The sequence below is a fragment of the Punica granatum genome, chromosome 6, assembly GCF_007655135.1.
Source record: "Punica granatum isolate Tunisia-2019 chromosome 6, ASM765513v2, whole genome shotgun sequence".
NCBI lineage: Eukaryota > Viridiplantae > Streptophyta > Magnoliopsida > Myrtales > Lythraceae > Punica > Punica granatum.
The window spans coordinates 14,902,552-14,917,695 of NC_045132.1; the positions used below are offsets into that span (position 1 = coordinate 14,902,552).

The 15,144-nt window shown below is 40.0% G+C and overlaps 2 protein-coding genes across 2 annotated transcripts; both read left to right on the plus strand.

The window, feature by feature from the left end:
- The first annotated feature begins 8,182 nt into the window (after positions 1 to 8,182).
- Positions 8,183 to 10,310, plus strand: LOC116212184 (disease resistance-like protein DSC2). The gene is made up of 3 exons (XM_031546754.1): positions 8,183 to 8,586; positions 9,508 to 10,171; positions 10,290 to 10,310. The coding sequence occupies exons 1-3, from the start codon at positions 8,183 to 8,185 to the stop codon at positions 10,308 to 10,310; spliced, it is 1,089 nt and encodes a 362-aa protein (XP_031402614.1).
- A 79-nt stretch (positions 10,311 to 10,389) lies between these two features.
- On the plus strand, positions 10,390 to 13,878 carry LOC116211611 (jacalin-related lectin 3-like). The gene is made up of 3 exons (XM_031546067.1): positions 10,390 to 10,533; positions 11,921 to 12,364; positions 12,504 to 13,878. The coding sequence occupies exons 1-3, from the start codon at positions 10,417 to 10,419 to the stop codon at positions 12,810 to 12,812; spliced, it is 870 nt and encodes a 289-aa protein (XP_031401927.1). The 5' UTR covers positions 10,390 to 10,416; the 3' UTR covers positions 12,813 to 13,878.
- Positions 13,879 to 15,144: the final 1,266 nt, after the last annotated feature.

Sequence of the window (15,144 nt, forward strand, 5' to 3'; positions counted from 1 at the left end):
GCTTTGCTTAATGACCCGAAGATAGAAACAGAAAATGGTGGCTTTTGTGTCTGTCAAGAAGCCTCGACCATCAAAACCAACAAATGCGGATCGTCATCTCAAGGATGCTTGAATGGAAGATGAGGGAGAAGATCCAATCCCCAGTATCCCATTAAATATCTTTTTTACTTCTCTTGATCGAATCGACCACCTCTTATTTTTGAATTTGCCGAAGTGATCCTATATTTGTGTATTCAGTGATTCACATATCTTTTCGAATTTACATATCTTACTTGATTATTACGTTTGATAACGAGCTCAAACTTAGATCTTTGAAAAATGCTAATAACCCGGGTAACTCACATCAAAATACAGGGTTGAGTGGGCTTGTTTCTTCAGCAAGACTCGGTAGATCCGAATGGCCCCAACTTTCAATATGAATTGGCTGATCAACAATTCTCTAAATGTTGCAATAACATCAGCGAACTCACATAAAATCATGTATATTGTTGAGTAAGGCCAGAGGGGTCGAACCATGTATATTGTGCCTCTATTTTTCTGGTTATCGGTCACGTTCTTTGTTGTTTGCATTTCAACTGGTACTTAGAAAATGCTATGGATTGTAAACTGACATCGGACCAAATTCCTCACTAAAGCAAATTAGGTGAAAGAGAGGACTTGACCGTACACGACGTCCTCGGCATTTAGGCCCATGATGAAGTTGGCATGGAAATAGCTCTTGATGCATTGCATGGAGTGCCTGCCCACACCATTAAAGCTTGAGGTGTCGAGATATGTCTGCACATCACGTGTGTTAAAGAGCACATCCCTTTCACCATATACCTGATGAAAATCGACAGGTCCTGGGAGATTGTTGGACAAGTTGTAGGCCAAGGGCGCTACCTCCCTATAATGCATCAGGGTGAAGGCCAAGCTCCCATAATTGTACTTGGCCATTCTCCGGACCCTCCCAATCAAAACAAAGATTCATCACCTAGACAAGAATTTACAAAGATTCAATTATTTGAAAATAAAAGACAGAGTACTCGACTAATGCAAGAGCCGTAAGCCACATACTTTGAGTCTGAGCCAAGTGGATCATGTTCCTGGTTGAGGTGGAGTGGATTGAGGCTCATTCCTAAAAAATTGGTCTATCGTGGAAGCCCTGGGGCAACAATTCTTGCCTATAATCGATCAACTGGGCTAGTCCCGCATAGTTAGCCATAACCATTTCACCAATGTATTGTACGATTAAGAACAATATTCGTTACACGAATTACTGAGTCATAATAGAGGAGCTACTGAGGTTGTACAAGCCAATGCTTTGAGTAGGTCATTGCAATAAACTCCATATTTATTCGAGGACTACTCTAACCGCTTGAGCATAATATATCTCATTCCAAAAGGGTCGTCAGAGCTCTATCCCTCATGCCAAATGCAATGTGTGGAATAATTTACAATTCAATTCACTGCAATGGGTCCTCTCCAACTTCTAATACAAATTACTATTGAATTGAATGCGTGGAAATATCCAATTGCAGGCTGGGGAGGTGGGGCGAGGAGGCTGAGTGAGGTCTGAGGTGTGTATTGAGTAGGCTCACCTCAGGCTTCGGACACCCACACGATGTCGAAGACCCGAGGTCGCCAGTGAGGGGAAAGGGAGGTGGTGGGAACGGGCTAAGAAACCCGTGAGCACAGTAGATTGAAAGAAACATGCGAGAGAGAGAGAGAGAGAGAGAGAGAGAGAGAGAGAGGAGAGGGGGTCAATCTAAAGATTTGATTAAAACTAGATGTTGTCTCAAGTTATCTTAAATTCTTAAAACAAAGTTTATTGACATTGACGAATTGAAGTGAAATTGCATGACACGGTTCTAGAATTCTAGTCTGCGTATATAGAAAAGAGGTGTTAAGCTATGTGGAGGCAGCGTAAGAAACAACAAATCCAGTAAAAGGTAGGCTGAGGCCTTTCTTCAATCCTCTACAGCATCCATAAATGATTGTTTACTTAAAAAATAAAAGAAGGTTTTCCGAAGAGTGGTTATGATAAGTAAGTCATAAAATTCTTAAAAAAGGAGTATTTATTTTGAAATGGAAATGATGTGCAATATAGAAGGTTGGGTCTTTTGTGGTCTATCTTTTTGTCTTGATGAAAGATTTCGGTGCTCTTTGTTTTGAAAACTCTTAAATGAAAAAAAAACCATTAAATCAAAGACAATAGGGGAATAATCGAATAGGGTGCAAGAAAACAGACCAACACGAGCATAGATTTCAAAGATACAGCGGAGAGATGGAAAGGGGCAGGGGTTGTGGCAAATAATATAAGAGGAGAAATTACAATATTTACACACACAAATTTCATCATCCAACTTGAACTTCCTTCCTCTACAAAAATATTCCGTTTTTTGATTTGGTCTTATCAACTTAGTATGGGATGGTTTTCCATGATGGTACAGTTTCCATTTTTTTGCACACCTTTGGACGCATCAGTTAGTAATCATAGTGAACAATCAAATGGGGAAACCTAATTTTTTTTCAATGAAACCATTAGTAATTTTCGCCTATCAGGTGAGATTAATTCCATTCGGGGATCGACTTAGTCTTGACGACGAGATACTTTCAGTGGATTTTCAATTACGTGAAACCTAATTTTGATTTATAAGTCTTATATATATGTTCTCATGACAGATACATTTTACGACTATATTGTACGTTGTATATAAAAAATCTCACCTAATCAACCTAATCTAAACTTCCCTTCGAGTCTAATGTACCCATTTTATTTTTATAACGAGAACTTTAGACTCAATCCGAATTTGACATGAACAATATATATAAATACTCGGATGCATCCAACACGCAACAATCCTTACTGAATTATGTAAAACTTATGGTCAGCGTGGAAATAAGTTTGTTACGTACAATCCAAAAGATTAATACATTATAACATGAGAGCTGGATTATTTTATTTATCAAAATTTTGCTTATTAACGTTCTGATACAAGAACTGACTGACTCGATATACTCGTGATTACATAAAATATATACATGCTCTTAGAAATTCATGCGGTTGACAAAAGACAACGAGGTGAATGGAATCTTCCATTTCCCGGACAAAGTAGACTAAGAAGAGGCGCAATCTGCACTTTTCAATGATATGCTGGTACAGTTTCCTATTAGATTTGTAGGAAAATGACTAAATAGACAACGAAAAAGAGAGAAAAAAGAAGATCGAAACTCAAATTTACATGGTAAATCCACTGAATCGATACACTACAATAGAAGGGATTTGAGGCGACCTAAAAAAACACCTGGGGCGATCCTTTTTTGAGGTCACCCTAGATCTCTCGACCCTTTGGAAAGGGTCGCCCTAGGTTAGGTCGGGATAGACCCGGTGACCCTTTCCGGAAAGGGTCCCCATAAGCTCGACCTAAGGCTACCCACAATGAAGGGTCGGGAAAAAATAGGTAGGCCAAGGTATACCTGGGCCGACCTACATTTGGGTTGGCAAAGCCATGGTTGGCCAAATCAAATTTCGGGTTGGCGAAGCCTTGTCTTTGCCAACCTTTTCAAGAGTCGTCCCAGGCTGGGCATACATACGTATATTTTGGCCACTAATAGCAGGCTATTAACAAGCTGTCAGCTCATGGGAACAAATAATATGTGCTACTGAAGACCGATTATTACCACAACTGTGCTAGCGATTTTCAAGGAAATCAGATTGCACTATCCCTAAATCCACCTCACCCAACCACATGTCCTAGAACTGGAACCTACCTGGAACCCGGTAGGATGATACCAGTTCTATGACTCAACATGGTAGGATTCGATTCTAAAATCTTGAAACCTGTCCCTTACATGATAGGGTCCGGGTATCGTCAAAAAATAGGGTACCCGAATCCGGATACCCCTAGTTGGAAATGTCCCCATTTACTTCAAATCCAGTGGAACGGTTCCCCAGACTTTAAAATTTGGCAACTTAACCTTAGTTGCAACTTTTTTTTTTGTTGAATAATCCAAAATATATTAATCAAAATGAAGTGGCAACTACATAGTTATTAAGGTTCGGGTATCCCTAGAAAATACATAAAGAGTTAAAATTTGACTCTGAGCTGAATTGGCCCAGGTCATGAGCCAGGGTGTTATCCGACCTCGGGATCCATTAACATTTCCAGTCGATAAGGCTGTTTAGAATAGAAATAATATCCGATACTAAGCTCATAATCTCCCATGGTGAGGCATGTAGGTGTAAAATAGCATCAACTAGCACCAGGGCATCACAATGTAGCCAGATCTTGGTGAATCCTCTTTCTGCGGCTATTGAAAGTGCAAGGAGTGCAGGTTGGGCCTCTGCTTGAAGTGGCGTGTCCTTGTGTGTAATCTTGAACCATGACAGTGTTGGAGGATTGCACAGATGTTGTAGGACTCCTGATAGGCATGAGTTGCTATTTCGCCAGGATGCGTCCGTGCTGATGATGCTCTAGTCAGGGTCTGTGGGTTCCTGTGAAGGATCGAGCTGCAGTGTCGGTGTGGATGAATTTTCTTCTTGGTTTCTTGCATTCTGACCTCTTCTAGTGTGTTCCATGTAGCAACTTTTGATTTTTTTTGATGGTTTGGTGGAGATCTCCTGGTTTCCCTGCATGTAAAACATCATTACATGATATCCATAGCTGATAAAGAATGATTGCTGTATATAAAGAGAAATTAGCCGTATAATGTTTCCCGTCAGTGTAAGAGGTGGGCAAGCAATGAAATTGATTAGGTCTTTGGCATGGGTGTTCGGTATGACACTTGAGTGAATATCCCATGGTGATTCCCTCCAAGTAACACGATAAAACATACATTCTCCGTAGAGATTATCAAAATTATCGAAACCGATTTCGCAAAGAGGACACAGGGTGTTTTTTTCGCTAAACCAGAGGAGGCATTCACTAGCTATTCTTCACAGATGAAGTTTGAAACATTCATGGATTTTCAAATTCCAAATGGCTCTCCATTTAAATTCATTGTTATTTTGAAACTGTGCTTTTGATCAGATAAGCCCATGATCATGCGTACTTGGGATCCAAAGGTCGAGCCATGATGAAATAGATGAGTCGTTGGATACAGAGAAGCATGTATTTACCTGGATGGTGTCCTTACAACATTGGAGGCCTTTCCATATTAGCGAGAGGGAGTTGCGATTGCTAGAGTTTAGGAAGTTTCCGTACTTTGCTTTTACACCTCTACTTGCAAGGTTGTTGTTTGCTTTTGTTAGTGCCCCAGCTGTTTTTGAAAGCATTGCCTTATTAGTGTCTTCTGCTCTTCTGAAGCCTAGTCCTCCCTCTGCTCTTGGTTTGCAAATGGACTCCCAATTCTTTGGTGCATAGTAGCTTCCACTATCCTTTGTTGTGCCCCGCTAGAATCTTTTAGTTACTTTGTCAATGGCGCTTAATGTAGATTTCGGTAACTGGAAGAGAGACATGGTGTAGATTGGGATATTGTTGATGACTGAGTGGATTAAAGTAGCTCTACCCGCCCAAGAGAGTGTTTTTGCTTTCTAGGATGCCAACTTGCCTTTAATTTTGTCGATGATAAATTGGAATGATTCCTTTCTTTTCCTTTTGATGAATAAAGAATTACCTAGGTATTTGGCATCTTCCTTTAATTTCCTTATACCCATAATGGCTTTTGCATTTCTTTTGGTGTCCGCCGACGTGTTCTTGTAGAAGAAGAGGCTTGGTTTGGAGCAATTTACTTCCTGACCTGACCAAGAGCAGAATTTATCAATTATGCTCTTCACATTTATGATATTTGCTTATGTCGCTTTGGAGAGCATAAGGAGATCATCTGCAAACATTAGACGTGAAATTTGGAGTCCGCCTCGGCTTATCTAGATGCCCCTTATGTCTCCATTGACTTCTGCCCTATAAAGGAGTTGAGACAATATTTCCATTGATATAACAAATAAATATGGTGAAATAGGGTCTCCTTGCCTTATTCCTCTGGTTGGTGAGAAATATCCGTGGGGCGAGCCATTGAGTAAGATTGAGAAGGTAGATGTGGAGATGCATTGATAGATCCAGGAGATGAAAGTTGAATGGAAGCCTAGCTTTTCCATGATCTTGATAATGAAGTTCCATTCTAGCATATCGAAGGCCTTCATGAAGTCGATTTTCATCTTGATCCATCCTCTCCGCGCTTTTGTTTTCCTCATCGTGTGGAGTATTTTCATCCCTAGTTGCAACTTATCCTTAGTTATTAGGCAACTTATCTCTTAGTTATTAAGTGAAAGCGTGCGCCACTCACTTACTCATTTTCTCCTAAAATCTACAATTAGCCTCCTTTGGCAAGTTATTGTTCTAGACTAACTCCGTTTAGTTTTAAAGAGAATATAAATATTTTTAATCCATATATTATATATATATATATATATATCATATTTCCTACTACTAATTCCTTTATGATGTTCTTTTATTAAATTCTGTCACAATTTCTTTTGTATCTGCTTCCATTTGATATTTTAGCTATAGGACCATAAAGCTAGCCGGTGATCTTTTTTCCGACTCAAATTTTGCGTCATCATAAAGCTAATATACTACATGAGGATAAAAAAAAAATGCAAATCCAATGTTGGATGACATTTGGGATGTAAATTGCACCAAAAAATCAAAATTTAAGTGGATCTCAATGATAATTATGATTTTTATTGAAGTCACGTCCCATCATCAATTGTTGGATGAACCAGTCGTTTTTTTTAGGTGAAATATGCATTCAAGGAAAAAGGGGTTAAGATGCAGTGCAAGGTTGCTCCCCAGCAATCAAGGTTTTTTTTTTTTTTCCTCAATATACCCTGGTATATCCTGGTATTTGGAAGTATAACGGATCTCAACTAATCCAATTTGAGTCGGATTGGCCCACTAAGGGATAAAGTTTTTCCAACATGAATTTTTTTCCTTCACAAGATTCGAACTCATGATCTTGCTTAAAGGGTTTTGATTTTGATTCTTGGTCGTAGGACTTTTTGCACCCTTTTAAAAATATAAAAAATTAATCCCTTAAGCCCCTGGAGATTTTAAAGTTGACTTCGTAATATGATTTTTTGTACCTCTGTATTTTCTATTTTCCATTCCTTTTCCCCTATCAAATTCAGAAGTCTCCCGGTTACAGCAAAATATCTATATCTATATCTATATCTATATCTATATCTATATCTATATCTATAATATAATATAAAGTGGAGTTGTTGTGGACCCGGTCATATGGTCTCTGAACATCCAGATTGTTAAATCAAATTTTTTCGAATTTTTTAGTTTTTCTTTAAAAATCAAAGTTTTTAATTTTTAAAATATATAGATGTAGATTTGTTGGACCAATCATTATTTTCGAGCTAGATGGACTAACATGAGGTGATAATACCGACCACATTGATGCTCAGACTAAATTCGTTGGTGCAAAATTACGCCTCATTCGAGTGCCCCTGTTTGCTTAATTACCTTGTGGGCTAATCCGAAGAGGAAGAGTGTAATTAGTTTTCCCACGTCGTAGCTAGTCAGTAAGAGCAGGTATATATACGGGCACATGTTATCCGAGACCCAGTTTGACGATCCATGCTGACACATGACGATGGGCATTTAGAGCAGTGGTCCCATATCGTGATATATTAAAAGAAAAACCCTTGATCTAGAATAATAAGAATGCGTAGTAAATTTTTGTGTTATTTTGAGTGAGATATGTTGAGGCTGTTAATCCTAAGTGAAAAAAAAATAATGAATATCAATGGGTTTATATGAAACTTTGGGTGCCACCAATTATCATATTGATCTTTTAAGTGAAAATGTACTAAAGCCGTGTAAGTCGAATGAAAATTTAATAAGATAGAGGTTTTAAATGATATTATAGGAAATCCTAAGTAAACCACTTGATCGATTCAATTGAAATTTTTTCGCAGATAGCATAGATAATCTCAGCCTGTTAGTTGAGACAATCGTATCCGATCACTGGCTTTACACTTGAGGCGCCAACCTCTGCCAGAGACCAACCTACTTATGAGATGGGACACTCAAACGATGTCCACATATAATGTCATGCCTTAAAAGTCCTTGCCACAGTCTTTTCATCTCCCAATTGAACAGTCCTCCCCCATTATCAAAGGACTCAAAGCCCCCCGTACAATTTCATCACAATCCCAAAATTCACTTCACGCACACATCCTTAAGCCTTAGCCATGGCCGGGGAAACCTCGACTCAACCTCCGCCGGCTTCAGCCCTGCCCGAATGGAAGTATGATGTGTTCGTGAGCTTCAGGGGTGAGGACAAGAGGAAGAGCTTCATGTCCCACCTCTTCCGTGCCTTTGAGCATGCCGAGATCAGTTGCTACCATGACGTCGACTGGGACCAACGCGGCCGCATCGTGGGACCGATGCTCTTGGAAGCGATCCGCGGCTCAAGGATTGCCCTCGTTCTCTTCACCACCCACTACTCCAATTCTAGGTGGTGCCTCGACGAGCTCGTCGAGATAATGAACTGTGATGGGCAGCTGTATAGAGACCACGGCCACATGGTGGTCCCGATCTTCTTTGATGTGGAGCCAACGGACGTCCGGATGCGGCAAGGGGAGTTTGGGAGAGGGTTAGAGAGCAGTGCGGCCGAGCAAGGCAGCCGCGCTCTATGAGGCAGGGAACCGATCGGGATGGCATTTACAGAATGACGCCAATGGGTACAACTCCCCCTTTAACCTCCTCCAACTCGTATATATTCATATTTTGGGTAAATTGCAATATGCAAATATTCCCACTCTGTCAAATTTCTTGGCCTTTTTTTGGCCTAATAAATTTCATTACTTCTGAAATGCCCCCCGAAGTTCTTCCTCTCTTGAGCCAATGAGCTGCTGGGTCACGTAATAATTTACGGGGAAGAAAACAAATCACTTCATATCCCTCAACCTTTGGCTTTTTTTTCACTTTAATCCAAGATTATATTTTCAATTAACCTTGTCCTCAATGTTACAATGTTTGTTTACTTTAGTCTTATACTATTCTATTAGGGGGAAAAAAAAAGCCAGTGAATTCGGATAGGGGTCGTGCTGGCCATTCCAATTGTCCAACCCCTCTCTCCAAAAATTAAATCTTATATGAAGAAAATGTGAAATTAATTTTCTTTTTTTTTTAATGGAAGAGTTGATGTACGGCGAAAGTGAAAAAAATCGAAGGTTGAAAATCAAAGTAGTTTTCCTAATCTGCCCTTAAAGTGGCTTAGGGTCACACTAAAATATCCCCACCCGAATAAAGTTAGTGTAGTTTGTTGATACCCCCGCACTAAAAAAAACAAAACAGGCATTTGTAAAAAAAAAAAAGGGGGCTTATTATTAATTTATAAGATCTGGATTTGGTCATTGAGCTTTTATTGTCTTTCCAATTTCATCCTTGAGTGCACTAATTCCTATTTCTTGTGCACATGATATTTACTATGATACGGCCATGCATTTAGTAGTATGAATATTTCATACTGTGAAACTATCAGCTAATCCTTTTATCGCATCAACATCATCAGGGATGAATCATTGCTCATTGAGAAAATTGTGGGGCACATCTTTAGCAAGACTGCCTTCAGAAATTCACCTTACTTCATAAAAGACGCAGTCGGAATAGATGACAGTGCGAGCGCTGTGATTTCCTTGTTAGACATCAGCTCGTCTCATGATGTGCGCGTCATCGGTTTACATGGGACCAAAGGGATAGGCAAGACAACCTTGGCAAGACTTGTATGCAGCCGTGTTTACAGCAAATTTGAAGGTGTGAGTTTCCTGGAAAACATCGGAGATGCAAAAAAAGGAGATATTATTAAGTTCCAGAAAAGGCTCCTCAATGATGTCTTGAAGGTAAAACACTTGGCATTGGACGAGCAATATTCGAATCGCAACCTTGGTCTGATGAGGGATAAGTTGCGCAACAGGAAGGTACTTCTTGTACTGGATGACGTGAACGAGAAGAATATAGTGACATTACTTGCGGGTGGACGAGGAGGATTGCTTGCTCATGGAAGTCGAATCTTAATAACCACAAAAGATGAGTCGTTGCTGGATGATCTTAAAGTGGACTGCAAGTGCATGGTCTCAGGACTCGGCGAAACAGAATCACTCCAGCTCTTCGGTCGTTATGCGTTCGACGACGGAGATGGTGACCAAGAAGGTTGTGAAGAATTGTCTAGGAATCTTGTTCACTATGCAGGAGGGCTCCCATCAGCCATTATAACTCTCGGCACTTGGCTTTTCGAGAGAAAGAAAGATCAATGGAACAAGTTGTTGCAGTGGTTAGAACGAAATCCTATTTTAGACTATACCGGAGAATGTTTAGAAAATGCGGACTCATTTCTCCATCCTTCTGAATCCGTGGTTGGGCCATGTGGAGAGCACGGTGGGTCTTCTTTTGACACGATAAAGCTTATAGTGGCATAAGGCAAATGGAGATTGTCGTGTTCGGGCCGGTTGTTGGGTCTATCCACATCGACTATGATCATAACGGATCTCTCGTACGTTCATGCAGGCATGGTGAATCCCATGAGGGCCAAACTTCTACGGTTAGTTCATTAGATACTCTGGCATTGTTAATTCCTTTACTCAAGGCAGCGGGAGTTGATAGAAACATGTGTCTATCTATCTATAGATTCGGTAGGTCATATAATTCATTCCGGATTTTTATATCATATACGTCCTGTGGACTATATAATTGGTTTAGGAAACTAATGTTATTTTTAACGCAACTTCTACAATTTTGACTACGTGGCTAAAGTTTGAAATTGGAAATACCCAAGATAGCATTGAGGTTTAACCGAGATACTTGTCCTGATTAGAGATCATCCCGCCAGTGGAAAGTCGATATTTGCAGGCAATGTAGGGTATAAAAGTCCCAATATAATATGTCCGAACATTGAAAACACGTCTATAAAGACCATGACAAATGAGAAATATCGTTTGAGAAGAGTGGTATTGCTTGCTTAAAATCAAGAGGTTTCATGTTAAATTCTTGCCAGTAGAACTGTTTATGCTCTTTTACGTACATTTTCCTCTCCTAACTTCTAAATCTCCCTTATAATTTGGAAAAAAGAATATCTTTCAAAGTATTTTATCTTTTTTATTATTTATTATTTATTTATTTTTGAAGGATTCCTGAAATTTCAGAATTTCTAATATAGAACACTGGAATTTTAATCATAGTTTAGACTCCACTTTTCCATTTGGTAAAATTGGTCCCAATAACAACTTTTGACATTGGCCTTGGCATCGCTTTACTTAAAGAAAAAAATTTTGACATCTTTGAATCCTTTTATTTTCGATTGTCTCAAAGCTATTTTATTCCCCTCATCTTTTTTTCTTTGATAAGTGGTGGACCAAGGGCTATGCGTGCAAATGGGATTGGAGCCTATGGCCTCATGGACTATCCATACACACATCCCATTTACTTGCACTGACCATTAGGGCTTTATCTTAGTCGATTTCAGTAGATACCAATAATACATTGCACTTACTATCCGATTCAACCTAGGATTAACTAAATGATTGAGATATGGAAATCCTAAGGAAATATGTCAAAATCAAAATTTTGAAATAGATCAATCCGAGATCAACAATATCTTATGAGAAGATTGAATTGGAAGTTTAAGGTAAACCATTATTTCTATTTTTTTTTTTTGGGGTAAGAGTAAACCATTATTTCTTTATTATTATTCATTCTTTTCTCTTTAATATTTGGATTGATTGTGTTGTTATCTTTATCCAGCATTTTAGAATCGGTTCATCTTCGCGACTTCTTGCGATCTAAATCTGAATCAATAGATTCAGGCGAATTTTTTTACTTTGTTACTTGTCAATTTTTCTAATACACGAGATGAGACTCTGTTATCATGCTGCGCTCTCGAGCGAGCCAGGAGCTGATGATATTGATGAACGTATGGGAACTTCTTGCAGGTTACACTAGATTACCCAGACGAATATTTGACTTCAATCTCCGGCTGTACAAACACTGATATCAGCATTATCCAGTCACTCTCGATCCACAGTAACCGGAGGAAATATGGACCAATTGGCGATGAAAATGGGAATCCTTTCTCTTTTCGTGATAAACAAATTAAGGACGGAAAGATACTCGGATTCTTCAGGAAGTGTAGCTCCTATGTCAATTCTATCGGAGCATATATTGGGCCAATTTCACATCCACACCCATTCAAAACCATAGGTCCATTTGGTAACCGGGATCGAAATTCTTGGGACGACGGAAAGCATCCAGACATAAGGCAGATCGATGTGGTCTTTGATACAGAAGTTGAGTCTATCAGCATCATTTACGACAATCATGGTCACCACACAATTCCCTTCGCACACGGTGAAAAAGGTGGAGGCAAATTCTACTCGGTATGTTGTCTTAGTGCATATTAGATGAGCTACTCACTTTTCCATCTGTATACTGATGTTGATTTGCGCTTATAAACTACTAATAATAAGGAATAATGTGACGTAAATGACTTAGATGTATGTTTCATGCTTTTCCTAGGTTAGGTTGGTCTATCCGTATGAGTACTTAAGATTGATCTCGGGCTACCTGAGAGAACATCTTGGCAGACACATTCTACAATCAATCTCATTCAGCAGTAACACGAGAAAGTATGGACCATTTGGTCGAGAGGTTGGGATACCATTCAGTGGTCCTTCAACCGGTGGCAAGATTGTGGGATTCTACGGAAGCTGCAATGGCCATCTTGATTCCATTGGAGCGTATCTTGAACCAGTTTCTCACAAACATCCTATGAGAACTGTCGGACCTTTCAGAGGTAACGGTGGAAGCCCTTGGGATGATGGGTAGCATATCGGTTTAAGGCAAATCATTATCAGGTACGGAGATGTGGTTGATTCCATTAAATGCGTATACGATGACAATGGAACCTCTTTGGAAGGATTGAAGCATGGTGCAGATGGTGGCCCCCTGTCAGTACCCCATTTTAGCTCACCAATTCAAGCAATGCATATTAGCAATGATTCAGGCCCTGACTTGAGCATCGATGTAGAAAAGCGTTCGATAGAGCAGCAAATTGCTCTTCATCCTCAAGTCAACAGAAATAGGCAGATGATTCAAGTATACGACAGAAGAGCATACAGAATCATCCAACAACATACAGAGCAAACAGGGAGCCTAAACGGTATCCAAACCGGTGTTTTCAAAATACATTGCCGACAGTATTATTTTCTGCTGGTTCGTTCGATCATCAGAAAATATCCAATATTGGACTCCAAAAATCCCTCACGGCGCCAAACAGATGAAAAGTGTCTCTGAACACAGTTCGCAGATCATCTGCTCTATACAGAGCAACTTTCTGCATACAGACAACTTTTCAGTGGGAGTCCAAAAACGTCGGTTCACCAAAGAAAAGTTAATGCTCGCTGTCAGATACTGTCACATCCAACAATTACACAGAGCATGAGCATTGCTTCAGATCGTCTCTCGGAAGTCACATAGACTCCTCGAATATCTCCCGAGCGGCAGAACAAGTATACCTTTCAACGAAAAATCATATTTGGAGACTGGTCTGACAGAGCATCGGCAAGTCAAGTTAGTCATGCATTTCCCCAAAAACTACAGCGGACATACGCAATTGGGCAAATCAGACTGCAATATCTCTTTTAGTTTCCCGAATGACCTCCGAATGGCAGAAAAGACCGTTTCAACGGAAATTCATAACCGAAGGTCCTTTTGGCAGAAACTTGACGTCAGATAGTTGGCCAATACAGTGCTACACATTCTAAGGCTTAGTGTGAAATCCTCAGATGGAATTGCACAATTCATCTAGGCCCTCAGAACAATACTTTTAAGGTCTCAGATGCAATTTTTCAATCCTTAAGGGTTTGTGCTCAACGAACAGAGATCATAGCGATCTTCAAATCATCCAAACAACTCAGAAAGCATTCTGAGAAATTCGGTTTCGGACCTCTAGGACGTTTCCGACCTCACATTGGCAATACCGGCTTATTATTCAATTATTCGGTCTGATTGACAATGCACGTCAAAATGACCAACGCGGAATGCAGACACGGGATACGCATTCAAAAACGGCTAACTTTTCTCTAATCGACCAAAACGAGCAAAGCCGGCTTCCGAGCCCAAAAACCACACAAACATTCTTTTAGGCAAAATGGGCAATTTTGGACTCGTTTGAACCGTTTTCGCGCGCACAATGACAATTTGACATTTGTTTGAGCCACGAATCTCGAACACGCGACCAATTGAGACCCGAACTTTGTCCCGAACTTCCCTCATGACCCATGGGGCCCACAGTTTGCCCTAGGGCAGCCACAAATTGACATAGCCGCCCCTCCCTTGTCATCTTCCTCATTAAACCAAGAAGCCAACTTGTCTTTGCCTTATCTTCTTCAAAAATATCTAAGTCTTCTACTTCAACACTCTACCATCACCATCCATCCATTAATGCTTCATTCAATCAAAATCCCATCCTAATTCTCTTAAAAATTCGGATCCCTTAAGCATCCCCCTTAATCACACTTTGCTTGCACTAATTTAGTCATTAAGCATGCATATATATAGCCTAAGTCATCTTCAAGCACACACGCACATTTTGCATTTTCTTCAAGCTCAAACACTCAAGCAAACACTCCCAAAACTCCAGCAAAAACCGCAACACTTTCAGCAAGCTTCAGCTCAAGCAAACACCAAGCTAGAACACCAAAGACTTAAGTCGAAATCATGGTATTTACCATTCCGGCTTAAATCCAAACTTCACCAAACTTCATATCCCACATTTTTTTGACCCCCTCTATCCATTTACGAGCTTAGATTTTAAGTTTGAAGTCTCCAATCCATTGGAACAGGCTACCACAGAACCAAACAGATTTTTTGCTCTTCTCGAGTCAAAAATGGCAATCTGGATTTCAAGCATTTTCGGACGGGTTTGAGTTGCCAAAACCCATCAAATACCTCCCCACACAACCCTAGGATATCAAGGAGTCGAGAAATGCAGAAGAAACTCGCTGGTTTTAGCCCAACAACGAGAAACAACTCGACTGCTCAGTCGGGTCAGTTTTTCTGACTGTCATTGCGATTTTCTTGCAGATCGGATCGATCCGAGACTCTTTTCGCAAAACGACCACCACAGTCACCTCCGGAGATCAGTTAGGAATTGGGA

Coding starts and splice junctions, on each gene's coding strand:
- LOC116212184 (XM_031546754.1), top strand. CDS start 8,183: ATGGCCGGGGAAACCTCGACTCAACCTCCGCCGGCTTCAGCCCTGCCC. Junction 8,587..9,507: donor CAAGGGGAGTTTGGGAGAGG/GTTAGAGAGCAG, acceptor CAACATCATCAG/GGATGAATCATTGCTCATTG. Junction 10,172..10,289: donor AAGAATTGTCTAGGAATCTT/GTTCACTATGCA, acceptor ATCCTATTTTAG/ACTATACCGGAGAATGTTTA.
- LOC116211611 (XM_031546067.1), top strand. CDS start 10,417: ATGGAGATTGTCGTGTTCGGGCCGGTTGTTGGGTCTATCCACATCGAC. Junction 10,534..11,920: donor ATGAGGGCCAAACTTCTACG/GTTAGTTCATTA, acceptor AACTTCTTGCAG/GTTACACTAGATTACCCAGA. Junction 12,365..12,503: donor GTGGAGGCAAATTCTACTCG/GTATGTTGTCTT, acceptor TGCTTTTCCTAG/GTTAGGTTGGTCTATCCGTA.